The sequence below is a fragment of the Bison bison genome, unplaced genomic scaffold (assembly GCF_000754665.1).
Source record: "Bison bison bison isolate TAMUID 2011002044 unplaced genomic scaffold, Bison_UMD1.0 scf7180017864482, whole genome shotgun sequence".
In the NCBI taxonomy this organism is placed as follows: Eukaryota; Metazoa; Chordata; class Mammalia; order Artiodactyla; family Bovidae; genus Bison; species Bison bison.
In genome coordinates, this window is record NW_011495042.1 from 5,095,221 (window position 1) to 5,110,839 (window position 15,619).

General features: G+C 49.2%; 1 protein-coding gene and 1 non-coding gene across 8 annotated transcripts in view; one reads left to right on the forward strand and one right to left on the reverse strand.

The window, feature by feature from the left end:
• Nucleotides 1-15,619, reverse strand: part of TSEN2 (TSEN2 tRNA splicing endonuclease subunit) — a 46,024-nt gene that overhangs the window by 11,442 nt on the left and 18,963 nt on the right. For 4 of the 7 annotated variants that reach the window (XM_010862466.1, XM_010862463.1, XM_010862462.1 and 1 more), the window contains exons 6-9: nt 15,296-15,619; nt 14,245-14,322; nt 5,680-5,730; nt 3,279-3,417 (exon numbers count right to left, since the gene is read on the reverse strand). In XM_010862466.1, coding sequence (XP_010860768.1) covers nt 3,279-3,417; nt 5,680-5,730; nt 14,245-14,322; nt 15,296-15,619 — 592 coding nt within the window. The remainder of the gene's footprint in view (nt 1-3,278; nt 3,418-5,679; nt 5,731-14,244; nt 14,323-15,295) is intronic. The other 3 variants (XM_010862468.1, XM_010862465.1, XM_010862469.1) reach the window with 2 other exon arrangements.
• TRNAC-ACA lies at nt 4,774-4,845 on the forward strand. The gene has a single exon. It is a non-coding gene; the product is annotated as a tRNA-Cys (tRNA).

A 15,619-nucleotide genomic window follows, 5' to 3' on the forward strand; every position in this document is an offset into this window, starting at 1 on the left:
ACTGCTGCGCCTGGGGCGGGGGCCAAGGTCGGGGGGCCACATCCCTCACCGCTGGCCAGCACAGCTCCCGGACTCTGGCCTGAAGACGCCCTTCCCGGCGCTGCTGGGCCAGGACCTGGGCTCACAGTAACCACACGAGCGTCTCCAAGTGCGTAAAACACCCCCCAGCGGGCAAAGGCCTTGGGGAGCTGGGAAACAGCAGTGGATGGATTTTCCTCCTTTTTAAAAAGTCTGTCCGTCTGTCCACCCTTTCATCCATCCTTATCAGGCTGTTTATTTTTAAATGAGCAAGTTCTCTCTACTCACCCTCCACAAAGATGACTTGAGTACTGAAAGCACATGGATAAGGTATGCTTACACCACATTCGACAGAGGCCCCGCCCCTGCAATTTTCTGTTTTTACTTTTTATACAGATGTTGCTTTATAAATATGATGGTATCCATGTTACATGATGAGTGACCGGAAGCTGAGAGGCACAGTAACCTTTCTGAGGTCACACAGGCAGCAAGACACTGAGCTGGCCGCGAGCCCCAAAGGCTTTCTCCGTCACCCCGCTGCCTCTGAGTGCGTCACTGTGGCCTTGCTGGCTGGAAAATCCCGCTCATGTTTCACCCATTCACCAAGCACACTGGCCAAGGCCTGCCGAGTGTGCAGCCTGGGCGGCTGCTCTTCCCCAGGGAGGAAGAGGGCAGGCGGGAGCCAGTGATGGCCAGGCCACAGGCTCACCTCATTTAAGTGCCATGACCTGTGGGTGACTCTGCAAGCTAAGCTCAAGGTCATCCTGATCATTCACGTGGTGACCCAGAGTTAGGACATCTGTACCTGAAACCCAGGCCTGGAAGAAACAATAGGAGCCTTTATCTTAGAGGGGTGGGCACTCCTTAGCTTTATATATATTGCTGACCCACTTTGAGAATTTAATGAAAGCAGAAGGGGGTGGCAGAGGATGGGATGGTTAGACAGCATCACTGACTCAAGGGACATGAATCTGAGCAGATTCCAGGACAGTGAAGGACAGGGGAACCTGGTGTGCTGCAGTCCATGGGCTCGCAGAGTCGGACATGACTTAGAGACTGAACAACGACCACCACCCGTTCTCGACGCAGAAAAATGCACCCATTTACAAACATGCAATTTTGAATAAAATTCTGGGGGGGGGGTGCCTGGGGCCCCTCGAATACCATCTTATGATTCTAGGTTAAGCACACTTGATTTTAGAGCACTTGATTTAAAAGACTGAACTGGCTTTCTTTGTGTATTAACAAGGAAAGGCTCAAAAATACATGGAGCAGTACATGATCGAGCCTGTAGACCTCAGGGGCCATGATGTCACAGGAGTCCTCTCAAACACCTCGACATCTTTGTTTGCACCTCACATACAATTCTCAAGAGCTCCCAGGAAGCACCCACTGGGTGGATGTGGCAAAGTTTCAGGGGCTTATCAGGAGCAGCAGTGCTGGAGGGCAGCGGCCCCCGAACGTTCTGGCACCGCAGGCTGGTTCCGTGGAGGAGTTTTTCCATGGACCGGTGGGGTCTGGGAATGACTCACGTACATCACATCTTTCTACTATCAGTACATCGGCTCCACCTCAGATCACCAGGCGTTCGATCCTGGAGGTTGGGGACCCCTGCGGTAGGGGATCCCAAGGACCTTCGCCCACGTGCCCAGGCCTAGTGATGCAACCAGCCCCCGGCAAGAGTGTACCTCGAGGCTCTCCTGGGCTCCAGAACTGTTCATCTTCACAGCATCTTCCCCCTCCCCCCACTCCTCCTGGGCTCCAGAATCGTTCATCTTCACAGCATCTTCCCCCTCCCCCTACTCCCAGTTGACTTACTATGTCCAAAACACAAATCCAAGAATCTAGGCGTGACCCTGAACTCCTCTCCTCCCCCAGACCCTACTTCCTATTCCAGCTGCAAGGCTGGTCAGGTCAGCTTCCCTGACTCCTCTCTCTGCTTCCACCTTTTGCTCCCCTCGTCCCACCCTAACCCCACCATCTGTTAGTAACAAAGCAAAGGTCCTATTGAATCGAGTTGTTAAATATAAGTCACTCCTTTGCTTGAGATCCCCTCAGACTTCCAATAGGCAGAATAACATCCCAAGTCTGTGCCAGGGCCCACGTGATCTCCCCCAGCCTGACTCTCCCCAGGGACGGACCCCGGAGCTCTGGACACACTGAGACCTGCTGGACTCGTTCCTGCCTCGGGGCCTTTGCGCCTCTGCAAAGGGTTACTCCCCTGGGCCCTGGGGGTTCTTCCCTACACTCTCAGGGGACCTGTTCCTTCACTGGGGTTGCACTTGAGTTGTTGGTGTTTGGGGCACATCTTTTCAGAGTCTTCTCCTAACCATCTACCTTCCTTTTACTCTCTGTCCCTTTATTCCACTTTATTTTTCTCAGTACCCTGAAATTACAGTGCATATTTGTATGTCTGCTTGCTTGTCCCCCTCCCAGCATGTAAGGAGCGTGCCCACCCAGGCAGCTCCTGGGTGTTCCTGGCACCTAAGAAGATCTGGCTCACACAAGACCCTCAGCAATATTCTGGTGAATGGGGTGCTTGCCGGGCCCCAACTCCTTCCTTTAAATAAAGAGCAGGGAGGCAGTGCCGTATGCAGTTTCTAAGAGCCTGGGTTCCAGCATTCAGAGTGCAGTACTCTGATACTCGCCCTGGAGACTTTTAGGGGCAGGTGACCCTTTCTACCACAACTGCAGTCTCCTTATCAGAAAAATGAGGCTCGAGAGCACCAGTCTCGTACAACTGCTGTTAGGATTAAATGAGGTCATGAATGTCGAACGCCTGGCACTCAGTGAGGGCTCAAGAAATGATTGCTGTCACTACCATCACCAGTACACCATGATTATTAGTGGTAACTGCACACTCCAGTCCTCTTGCCTGGAAAATCCCATGGACGGAGGAGCCTGGTGGGTTGCTGTCTATGGGGTCGCACAGAGTCGGACATGACTGAAGCGACTTAGCAGCAACACATAATTTGCCAAATGAAACTCTCCCAGAAGACAAGGGACCGCCCTTCATCACAGGATCACAAACTAATGAGAGGTGGGGGTGGGGGCTGTGGACTCTCTTTTAAGATCTCAGAGCAGACAAGAGGGAAAAACATACCCTCCACCCTCATCCAAATGCTCTTATCTAAGCCAGGAGGAGGACAGCACCTCAGGAAAAAACAGCAACCACACACAACCAATTTGATGTTCGCCCCGGAATCTGACCCGGACCCTAAGCCTGGTTCACGTGCCTGCGAGGCCAAGGAATCACTTACGCAAATCTGTTCCGTACTTAAGTCCGGGCTTGGGCACCCAGCCCTTGCTGCGGAAGTGATGGTATGCCATGTAGGTCGTCCTGAACGTGGGCTGAACTGTGGAGAAAGCGTTCCAGAGCTTCATGATCGTTAAAGGCTCCTGTGGTTGGTAGGAGAAGACCAGGCATTACTTACTATGCGTGTACCCATCGGTCACCTGGCCAGCGCATCAACAGCATCTCTACCAAATGTGAGCTGAAGATGGTGCCCACGATGAAGGGCTTTAGCTGGAAGATACAGACCCAAGATGTCCAGTGTGGCGGCCGCCAGCCACTCCCCTGAACTGCCATAAACACACACTGAGTTTCAAAGACTTTGTACGCAAAAGAGAATGCAAACTTCATATGCAAAAGAGAAGCAGTTTAAATATGTCGGGTTAAGACTATCTCAGTAGTCTTAAATATGTTCGGTTAAATAAACTATGTACATCAATTTCAGCTGACTAAAAATAATAAAAACCTTTTCAGTGTGGCTACTAGAAAATTAAAAATTATGCATGAGGCTCTCGTGTGAGGCTCCCATCATATTTCTACTGGACAGCACAGTCACAGAGGACCTGGGCGAAGCCCCCCCGAGACAGCCACTCTGGAGACAGGGAGCAGCCAAGTGAGGGCAGGAAGGGCAGTGGACAGGGTGTTGGGAGAGAACAGCCCAGCCAGAGGAACGGGGCTGGGCCGGGGCCACCAAAGCCGAGGGCGCACGTTCCAGCATGTAGAGACCCTGACGGGTAGCTACAGTACGGTGGGCCACGTTCAGAAATGCAAAAAGTGAATTCTGTAAAAGCCTTAAAAGAAAAGATACTCCATTTAGTCTCTGAAACTAGGTAATTAATCCCACAGCACAAATTAATAATCCAACTGCTTGTTTGACGATACCATGAGATAACATTCTCACGTATCAATTCAAAACCACCACACGAAGCACCAGGGAAGTGTGAGAAGCTTCCTGCTTCATTTCAGCCTTGAGTAAAAGGAGCCATTCTTTACTTGGTTTACGGCTCAGTCACTCAATAAGACTTGATCAGTTTGTCTCGGCCTAAGATCTTAATACTATAAACATGAGCTAAAGTTGAGACTTTTTTTCTTCTTTAAAAAAACAACAAAAAACAAAACCCCCAAACCAGTTGTTCCTACAGTGGAAACTCCGTATGCGTGTGGTCTTCAAATCCATCCCCCCACAAAACAAGCAAGAGTCTGGTGGAGAAGGCTGGACTCTGACTTGGACAGCCCGCCGCGTTTCAGCAGCCGGCACGTCCTGACGAGTGTTGGCGAGGGCCCAGGGGAGGACGCAGGGCGGGCTGAGAAGGGCCGCCACCTGAGAAAAGGAGTCACCCGCCAGCCACACACCCATTCCCAAACCACGGGAATACTCGTGAAAAAGATTTATGGGGTTAGAATCTGCTGAGTGATAAGACATGTGCTCCCAAGGACAGAATAAAATACATGTTCTCCTGGCTTCCCTGGTGGCTCAGATGGTAAAGCGTCTGCCTACAATGCAGGAGACCCAGGTTCAATTCCTGGGTTGGGAAGATCCCCTGGAAAAGGAAATGGCAACCCACTCCAGTATTCTTGCCTGGAAAATCTCATGGATGGAGGAGCCTGGTAGGCTACAGTCCATGGGGTCACAAAGAGTTAGACACGACTGAGCAACTTCACTCACTTCTCCCGTCTGATGTTCTGCTTACCTTTTTCACCTTGATTTTAACTTCATGAGGTTTTTTGAAGAGGTGTTGTATTCACAAGGTCCAAAATTCAAAAAGTACAGACGTGTGCGGTGAACTCTCACCTCCCACCGCCCCCAGCTCCTTCACTGGAAACAGGATTAATGATCTTCCAAGGGCAGCAGACTACAGCACAAAACTGTGGGCTTCGGAGCTGCCCTGGCATCAGTTCAAATGCTAATTCTAACCAGACCAGCTGCGTGACCCTGTGAGTGGCTCATTTCCTGAGCCTCAGTTACCTCATCTGTAAAACTCTTCACGCTCGGAGGTAAGGCCCAGAAGTACCGCGTGCAAGGTACCTGACTCACAACCTTCACTGAATCGGGTGCTAAGCACAGGCGGTTTTTGTTTCTGCTGTTAATTTTCAGTACCATTCTCACGGATTTTCTGATCATCAGATAAAGACACTGCTCTTCTCCTAGGATCTGGGAATGAAATTTAGTCTCAAAGGATCAAAGTTGGCTTTTTTTGCCTGAACAGTCCCAATTCAGGATCCAAAGACTAAACTTAGAGAAAAAAAATTCAATTCCAGTTTTATCCAGTGAAAGTAGATACACTTGGAGTAAAGCAATATGAAAAGGATTACAACGTGCTTTTGGCATCAGGCAATTTTAAGTGGATTGTGTGAATAAAACACCTTACCTTTTCATAGTAAATACTCAGACATCCCAGCGCATAGACCAGGAAGAAGGCCTAAAAACAGGACAAGGAGAAAATGCTCATCAGAAACTGTTCCTTGTTCTCGAAAAACTATTTCACAGATTTATTTTTGCCTTAAATATCAATGAATGTCCTTTGCACCATCCAATTGGTCACAAACTTTTAAACATAAATGGTTCATTCAAATTTCAAGGGGTAAATAGGAATGTCACAGAATAGTTTAAAAATCAGTGAAAAAAAAAACAACACTTTTATGAAATTTTCCATGTATTTTCTCTTTTAAAAAACCACACAGTTAAACTGAAAAACGACATAAAGAGCAATAACAGTAGAAACTTTTGCTCATTGGATTTTCCTCTGTAAAATAACCAGGGAAAAAAATTGTAGAAGAAAAACGAAGAAATTTGTGGAAAGTGAGCAATGCAGACTTGGGCTGACTCACAATCAAATGAGTTTCTTGGTCACTTGCTGTAAAGTGATTTCCTAACAAGTAAACCCCATCTTTCCATTAACTTCATCATATGACACCATGCTTCCCTCACATGGGGATACAAGGGGGAAACGGCAAAGTCAGGCTCAGTTGGGTAAGATCACCTGGATATGGAAATAAAAATAACCTTCTGACAAAAACAAAAGGATGCCCAGCACTGACACGGGAAACAGGCCCTGCTATTTGCTCTGTCTGTAGAAGGGGGCTGGGATCTGAGTTTACACCTGAAAGACTCGGGTGAGGCTGGTCTGCAGTAGACGGCAACTAAAACGGTGGCTCTACATGCTACTTTCTTTGTAAACCTGAGGACGGAGGACGAGGCTTATGATCAAACGACAGGTTCCCTGTCAAGGGCCCTCTGGTGCAGGTGGCAGCAGAAAGGCAGTTCCCTGCCACCCCTCAGGCTGCTGTCCTTGGTGCTGACGGCTGATCAAACGACAGGTACCCTGGAGGGCCCCCCAACCCCCCCCCCAGGCTGCTGTCCTTGGTGCTGACGGCTGCTCTCCTCCCTGCCCAGTGTTCAGGACACAAGACCACAGCTGTGAAGGTGCAGGGCTTTTAAGGAGTGGCAAGCCTCTGCTAAGGAAACACCTTCCCGACCCTCAGAAATCGCCCCAATCCACCCCATCGCCACCCTCTCCTGGCCACCTATGACATTCCTTTTTATAGCAGTGGTCCTTGAGGTGTGGCCAGTTGGAAGATCCTAGGGTCCCCAAGACCCTTGAAGGGGGGCCACAAGGTCAAAACCATTTCCTGAGTTTAAGGCTCATTCTCCCCAGAGGCTCTGACACATGCGATACCACAAGAGGCTGAATGGAGCAGCGGATGTGAGAGTCCAGGGTGCTTCTCTTCAGCCTCACCTTACAGTCTTTGCAAAAATGAAAAAACCATGCTATTCTTCTCACTCGACTTGTTTTGCTTTGAAAAAATATAGTTGTTTTTCATAAAAATATTATTTCAGTGGGTTAGCATGTAAAATGAGTTAATAAACACATACTTAAATTTTCATTTAAATATATAATTAGGTAAACATCAACAGATATAATCCACGTAAGATGCTCCTCAGGGTCCCTCGACAGTTTTTAAGAGAAAAGTGGTTTGATAACTACTTTAGTTCTATCCAGATCCAAATCGAGAGCTGCTCTGAAGACCAGCGGGTCTATGGCCATACCACCCTGAATGCACCTGATCTCGTCTGAAAACCAGTGGTCTCCTCCTGCCTGTACTTCTCCAAAGGGCCCCGCACTCTGGTCCCACAGCCTCATCTCTGGGGCAGCCCAAGCCACCTTCCCAACACGGGAAGACCCCCTGCTCCCAGGCATCTGGCTGCATACCTGCCTTCACTGCCTCCAGCCCTGTGACTCTTCCCAGCAGGCTGCTTCACTTCTCTTCGGATGCACTGAGCTCGCTCCTGCCTTGGCCTTTGTAACTGCTGCTCCCACAGCTGGTATCAAAGGTCACTCCTCAGATAGGTCTTCCCTGACCACCCTGTTTAAGTAATCCCCATTCTGATCGACTTATTATAGTTGGGGAGGATCTTGTTCCAGTGGGGTTGGCATTCTTTAGAATTAAGTCATCAGTGTTGAAGGGGCCTGCATAACTTAATCAAGTTACAAGCCATGCTGTGCAGGGCCACCCAAGACGGACGGGTCACAGTGGAGAGTTCTGACAAAATGCAGTCCACTGGAGAAGGGAATGGCAAACCACTGTAGTATTCTTGCTGCGAGAACCCCATGAACATGAACAGTATGAAAAAGCAAAAAGATATAACACTGGAAAATGAGCCTCCCAGGTTGGAAGGCATCCAATATGCTACTGGGGAAGAGTGGAGGGCAATTGCTAATAGCTCCAGAAGGAACAAGGAGGCTGAGCTAAAGTGGGAATGTTGCTTAGCTGTGGATGTGTTTGGTGGTGAAAGTAAAGTCCAATGCTGTAAAGAACAATTTGCGTAAGAACCTGGAATGTTAGGCCTGTAAATCAAGGTAAATTGGACCTGGTCAAGCAGGAGATGGTTAGAGTGCACATCAACATCTTAGGAATCAGTGAACTGAAATGGACAGCAACAGGCAAATGTAATTCAGAAGACCATTCTATGTACTACCGTGGGCAAGAACCCCCTAGAAGAAATGGAGGAACTCTTCATCAACCAAAGAGTCTGAAATGCAGTACTTGGGTGCGATTTCAAAAACGACAGTATGATCTTGATTCATTTCCAAGGCAGACCATTCATCATTACACTATATATTCAAGTCTATGCCCCAACCACTAATGCTGAAGAAACTGCAGTTGAGTGGTTCTATGAAGACCTACAAGACTTTCTAGAACTAACACCAAAAAAAGATGTCCTTTTCTTCGTGGGGAATTGGAATGCAAAAGCAGGAAATCAAGAGATACCTGGAATAATAGGCAAGTTTGGCCTTGGAGTACAACATGAAGCAGAGCAAAGGCTAAAAGAGCTTTGCCAAGAGAACGCACTGGTCATAGCAAACACCCTCTTCCAACAACTCAAGAGACAACTCTACACACGGACATCACCAGATGGTCAACACCGAAATCAGACTGATTATATTCTTCACAGCCAAAGATGGAGAAGCTCTGTACAGCCAGTGAAAACAAGACTGGAAGCTGACTGTGGCTCAGATCATCAGCTCCTTATCCCAAAATTCAGGCTTAAATTGAAGAAAATAGGGAAAACCACTAGGCCATTTAGGTATGATCTAAATCAAACCCCTTATGGTTACACAGTGGAGGCGATGAACAGATTCAAGGGATTAGATCTTGTAGACAGAGTGCCTAAAGAACTATGGACAGAGGTTCACAACACTGCAGGAGGCAGTGACCAAAACCATCCCAAAGAAAAAGAAATGCAAGAAGGCGAAGTGGTTGTCTGAGGAGGCTGTACAAATAGCTGAGGAAAGAAGAGAAGCAAAAAGCAAAGGAGAAAGGGAAAGATATTTCCAAGTGAATGTAGAGTTCCAAAGAATAGCAAGGAGAGATAAAAGGCCCTCTTTAATGAACAATGCAAATAAATACAGGAAAACAATAGAATTGGAAAGACTGGAGATCTCTTCAAGAAAATTGGAGATACCAAGGGAACATTTCATGCAAAGATGGACTCAATAAAGGAGAGAAATGATAAGGATTTAACAGAGGCAGAAGAGATTAAGAAGTGATGGCAAGAATACACAGAAGACTATACAAAAAAGGTCTTAATAACCTGGATAACCACAATGGTGTGGTCACTCACCTGAAGCCAGACATCCTGGAGTGTGAAGTCAAGTGGGCTTTAGGAAGCATAACTGCATACAAAGCTACTGGAGGTGATGGAATTCCAGCTGAGCTACTTCAAATCCTAAAAGATGATGCTGTTAAAGTGCTGCACTCCATATGCCAGCAAATTTGGAAAACTCAGCAGTGGCCATAGGACTGGAAGAGGTCAGTTTTCATTTCAATCTCAAAGGAGGGCACTGTCAAAGGATGTTCAAACTACCAGATAATTGTGCTCATTTCACGTGCTAATAAGGTTATGCTCAAAACCCTTCAAGCCAGGCTTCAGCAGTATGTGAACCCAGAACTTCCAGATGTACAAGCTGGGTTTAGAAAAGGCAGAAGAACCAGGGATCAAATTGCCAACATCCACTGAATCACAGAGAAAGGAAGGGAATTCTAGGAAAACATCTTCTTCATGGACTGTGTGAAAGTCTTTGACTGTAGATCACAACAAACTGTGGAAAATTGTTAAAGAGATGGTAATACCAGACCACCTTATCTGCCTCCCAAGAAACCTGTAGGCAGGTCAAGAAGCAATGGTTAGAAACAGACATGGAACAACAGACTGATTCCAAATTGGGAAAGAAGTATGGCAAGGCTGTCTACTGTCACCCTGCTTATTTAACTTATATGCAGAGTACATTATGAGAAATGCTGGACTGTGTGAATCACAAGCTGGAATCAAGATAACTGGGAGAAATATCAATAACCTCAGATATGCAGATGATACCACTCTAATGGCAGAAAGTGAAGAGGAACTAAAGAGCTTCTTGATGAGGCTGGAATCAAGATAACTGGGAGAAATATCAATAACTTCAGATATGCAGATGATACCATCTAATGGCAGAAAGTGAAGAGGAACTAAAGAGCCTCTTGATGAGAGTGAAAGAGGAGAGTGAAAAAGCTGGCTTAAAACTACATTCAAGAAACTAATAAGATCATGCCATCAGGTCCCATCACTTCATGCAAGCAGAAGGGGGAAAAAGTGGAGAGAGTGACAGATTTCCTTTTCTTGGGCTCCAAAATCACTGTGAATGGTGACTGCAGCCATGAAATCAAAGACGCTTGCTCTTTGGAAGGAAAGCTATGACAAATCCAGACAGCTTATTAAAAAGCAAAGACATCACTTTGCCAACAAAGGTCTGTATAGCCAAAGCGACGGTCTTTCCGGTAGTCATGCTGGACCATAAGGGTTGAGCACCAAGGAACTGATGCTTTCCAACTCTGGTGCTAGAGAAGACCCTTGAGGGTCCCTTGGACTGCAAGGGGACCAAACCAGTCAATCCTAAAGGAAATCAACCCTGAGTAGTGTTTGGAGGGACTGATGCTGACGCGCCAACACTTAGGCCACCTGCTGTGAAGAGCCGACTCACTGGAAAAGACCCTGATGCTGGGAAAGACTGAAGGCAGGAGGAGAAGGGGGCAGCAGAGGATGAGATGGTTAAGACAGTGTAACAGACTCAATGGATATAAATGTGAGCAAACTCCAGGAGATAGTAAAGGACAGGGAAGCCTGGCAGTTACAGTCCACGGGTCTCAAAGAACCGGACACAACTAGGCGGGTGAAGAACAAGTCCAGGGAGGTCTGTGGGGAATGTCTACTTCGTTCCTTGAAATGTCACAGTAAGTCTTTACTTGAGGAGTACTAATAATGATGGATAATGGCTTTCCCTGGTAGCTCAGTCAGTAAAGAATCCACTTGCAGTGCAGGAGACTTGGGTTCAATCCCTGGGTCAGGAAGATCTCCTGGAGAAGGAAAAGGCAACCCACTCCAGTATTCTTGCCTGGAGAATTCCAGGGAGAGAGGAGCCTGATGGGCTACAGTCCACCGGGTTGCAAGAGTCAGACATGACTTAGCAACTAAACCAACCAATATGATGGATGGATAAGCCTAATGATGGTTTTAACGCCATATCACTAGATCTGGTCAGGGCCTAAAGCGTTATTAAGGTGAAAAACAGCTCTCCAAGACAGATGTCTAAGCCAGCTCAGTGCTGCCATTCTCACAACCTAAGAGCCGCTTTGAATCACCACAGCAGGGCTGCCCATGTTCCTCGTGGGCATTTATGGACACACGGAAAACTGCACGGGTGGTGCTGATAAACGGGGGTGATGCATCCAAGGAAATCGGCCAAAACGGAGCTGGGAAGTGGGGCTGGGCTTAACTGGCAGCAGCCTGGAGACTTCTGCCAACATGTCTCTGGAATTTCTCGGGGACCAAGCAGCTTGCAGGAATGAGAACCCCCTCGTCTCCTGTCACTCCAGCATTTCTTCAGCAAGTGTTTGGGAAGCAAGAGCAAGACAGTCAGTGAGAAGCATCAGCGGGTCACTGGGCTGGAGCAGAGGTAGAGCCCCCGGTTCCTGACACGCATCTCGTCCCTTCAGGCTCCACCGGTTTCTGGGCCAATCCCAGACCTCGTACACGTCCATTGATAATTGTCACCGAGCACGTCACAGACGTCAGGCACCGGGTAGGAGGGCGTGGCACAGGTGCAGCCCACGCTGTGCCCATCACGCCGGACCGCAGTCCCGTCTGTGAGAGGACTTGAGCCACATTCTGCCTCTCTCTGGACTGTTAATACTCAGCCCAGGGCCTGGACACAGAAGGCACCCGGTGAATAATTTTGCTCGACATGAATTGCAAAGGAAAGGGTTCCAACCAGCCAGTAACGGGCTTGCACAAGTGACCATAATGATGCCGATGACAGCAGCAGCGGGCACACCCCCCGGGCACCGCGGCACAACACGCGCTTCGCTGGGGCCAGCACACGCACGATTTAATTCCGGAACACTTTACGCACGAGGTGTTACACGACCCTCATCTCACGGTGCAGACACCAGAGGCTCAGAGAGGCCAAGCAGCTAGAGACTGGTGTTCCCAGCACTACGTGTGCCTGCTGAGCGTCTGAAATGCGGCGGGCGCAACCGAGGACAGGGGTTTTAATTTTGCTCAATTTTAATTAGTTTATCTAGTCACACACGGCTGGTGACCACTGTACTCGACAGCGGACTCAGCTGTCTCGTGTGTAGAATGAGTAGATGAAGGGAATAAATCCCGACGTCCTTTCCTGCCGCGAGCTCTTCTGTGTCCCGCTGGCCACACTGGAGGGAGGCAGGGGCCAGCGGGAGACACCATCACTTCTCTGTGAGCACATATGGGGAATGACCAGCGTGGAGGAGCTCAATGAGCGTGGCGTGAGACCCACAGAGACGCCCAGAGCTGAGCCAGACGCTGCGGGAGCTGTCCAGGCAGGCAGGGGCTCCCCCAGAGAAGGGCACAGCCACAGACACGACACGGAGGAGGGGCGCCGTCTTCAAATCCGGGTGCAGTGCAGACAGAAGCAAAAAAGGAGGCCCTCGAGGCTGTATGAACACAGGACAGAGGAACCCCAGAAGGAAAACAGGAGGCAGGTTTAGAAACCCGCCTGCACCCACTTTTGAAGCTTCCATAAAGGGGACACGTTAGTAATTCTGCAGAAGGAAACACTTAGAATCCATCCATTCACATAATCAGCTGTCATGACATGACCCAGAGCACGCATCACAGTTTACAAAAAGCTGGTGAAGCTCCAGGAATATGCTAAAAACCACTGCACAGGGGATTCCCTGGTGGCTCAGTGGTAAAGAATCTGCCTGCCAATGCAGGAGACAATGGGTTCAATCCCCGGTCCAGGAAGATCCCACATGCCTCGGAGCAACTAAGCCTGTGTGCCTCAGCTACTGAGCCCACGGTCTGCAGCCCAAATGCTCTAGAGTCCATGCTCCACGACAAAAGTAGCTTCTGCAAAGAGAAGCCTGGGCACAACTAGAGTAGTCCCTGCTCACCTCAGCTAGAGAAAAGCCTGTGCAGCAGGAAAGACCCAGCAGAGCCAAATAAATATACAATCACGTATATGCGTGTGTGTGTACATATATACACACACATATATATGGGCTTCCCTGGTGGCTCAGACAGTTAAGAATCCGCCTGCAATGCGGAAGACCTGGGCTCAATCCCTGGGTTGAGAAGATCCCCTGGAGGAGGGCATGGCAACCCACTCCAGTTTTCTCGCCTGGAGAATCCCATGGACAGAGGAGCCTCGTGGGCTGCAGTTCATGGGATCTCAAAGAGTCGGACACGACTGAGTGACTAAACACAGCACGCGCACGCGCGCACACACACACACACAAAGAGTTGGACACGACTGAGTGACTAAACACAGCACGCGCATGCACACACACACACACACACATATATATAAAACCACTGCACACTTTAAATGAGAGAATGGTATGTATGTGCTCTGTGTCTCAATAAACTTGTAATTTTTTTATGCTTGGTCGCTCAGTTGTGTCCGACTCTTTGGGCCCCCAGGCTCCTCTCTCCATGGGGACTCTCCAGACAAGAATACTGGAGTGGGCTGCCATGCCCTCCTCCAGGGGATCTTCCCAACCCAGTTCTCCCACTTTGCAGGCAGATTCTTTACCATCTGGGGCACCATGTTTCTACAGTAGCTGGTAAAAAAAAAGAGTAAAACGGTATTTGGACAATCTGAAACCCTGATGTCAAAAGAGTCACGTGACCCCCTGAAACCTCTGTGGGATGATACCGGGCAGGACCCACAAATGGACCTCCTAGAGTGGATAAAGCAAAGGCCGAGGAGTGAAATGCAGACAGGCCGACGGCGGGCGCTGCCTGTGGTGGTCTCGGTACCCAAGTGCAGGCAGAAAGGCACTGAGGAGGGCTTGTCTACACTGTCGCCCAGGCCCGAGGCCCACGCTGAGAAACACCATGCTGGCAACATTACCTCTTCTAGGCTGAGCTGCAGATACTCAAAGATCCTGAACGGATTTCTCCTACATACCAGTCTCTTCTGCGGCAATACCTGAAGAGGAAAATAAGATACACGTAGGACAAACGTAAGCCCTACATGTTATACGGAGGCTGCATTTTAAAATGAACATACTTCTGCTAAGTTTCCCAGATCCACACTTGCTGGATTCTGTTAAAAATGAAATTTTCTATTATTTATGTAGAAAAAGAGGTTTTTTGTTTTCCTTTTATAGCTGACCCTTGAACAACATGGGCGGTGGGGCGCCGAGCTTCCGGGCAGCTGGAAATCTGCATGTAACTCCCGGTTGGCCCTGCAGGTCCTTGCTTCCTGTTGTCTGTGGATTCAGCCAAGCCCGGGTCATGGAGTGCAGCACTTATTACGGAAAGAAACACTCTTCTAAAGGGACCCATGTTCCCACCCATGTTGTCCCAAGGTCAGTATTGGCATCTTGACTTATTTTTTCTTTATCCTCCATGGAGGATCGTTTCGTGGGTCAATTTTATGTGTTGCTTTTTTTTTTCGCCTGACTGCACACCTCACAAGCACATGCCTAGGTTCGTAATGAGACTCCCTTCTAAAGGCAAGATAACATTTCTTCACGTGGGTGTTTCACGTACTATCTAATTATGAGACTGCTTCTCACTTGCAGCTTCCATAGGTAATTCTGGGGCAACAGTTGAGTACATCCCTTAACAAAGCGGCTCCAGCTCTGCGCCCCACCTCCTCCTGTGATGGCTCCCGCACACCTGAGCCCGTGCCCATGGCTACCCTCAAGACCTGCTGATCACCACTGTGTTCTTCTGCCCGACAGGGGACAGGATGTTACCTGACGTGCATTATTTCCTATGCGTAAAGCCAGGTTATTCACAGACTCTGAGGTTTTAGTTGAAACAGCCCTCCTGGCTGCTGAGCCCACAGGGCCGCTGGGGCCTGCAGACGGTCTGCAGGGTGTGTCCTGCACCGGCGTGCCCAGGCCCCAGGCGCTGGACACCGGCCCACTGCCAGGGCCCAGGGAGGGCCATACCTGCTGGCCAGCATCTCTGGGCCAGGAACAGATGGCTCTGCAGGAAGTGATCTCTTCTCTTCTACTTACATCCCCTGCTGGGACCTCTTCGCTCTCGCTCCCGGCACACACAGCTTCCTCCACCAGCACATGCTCAGGCCCTCTCTCTCCGGCTGGGACCAGACCGGCTCTCTGGCTGCTGTCCCCAGGCTGACCACCAGATGGCAGAAGGAGAGCGTCCCAGTGGCCGTGGGGCAGAGGTGCGGGGATCTCGGCCACGTGTTCACCTGAGCCGTCTGGGGTTCGGGGCTCAGGCCCGGGGCCCTCCTGCGGGCTGTTTGATCG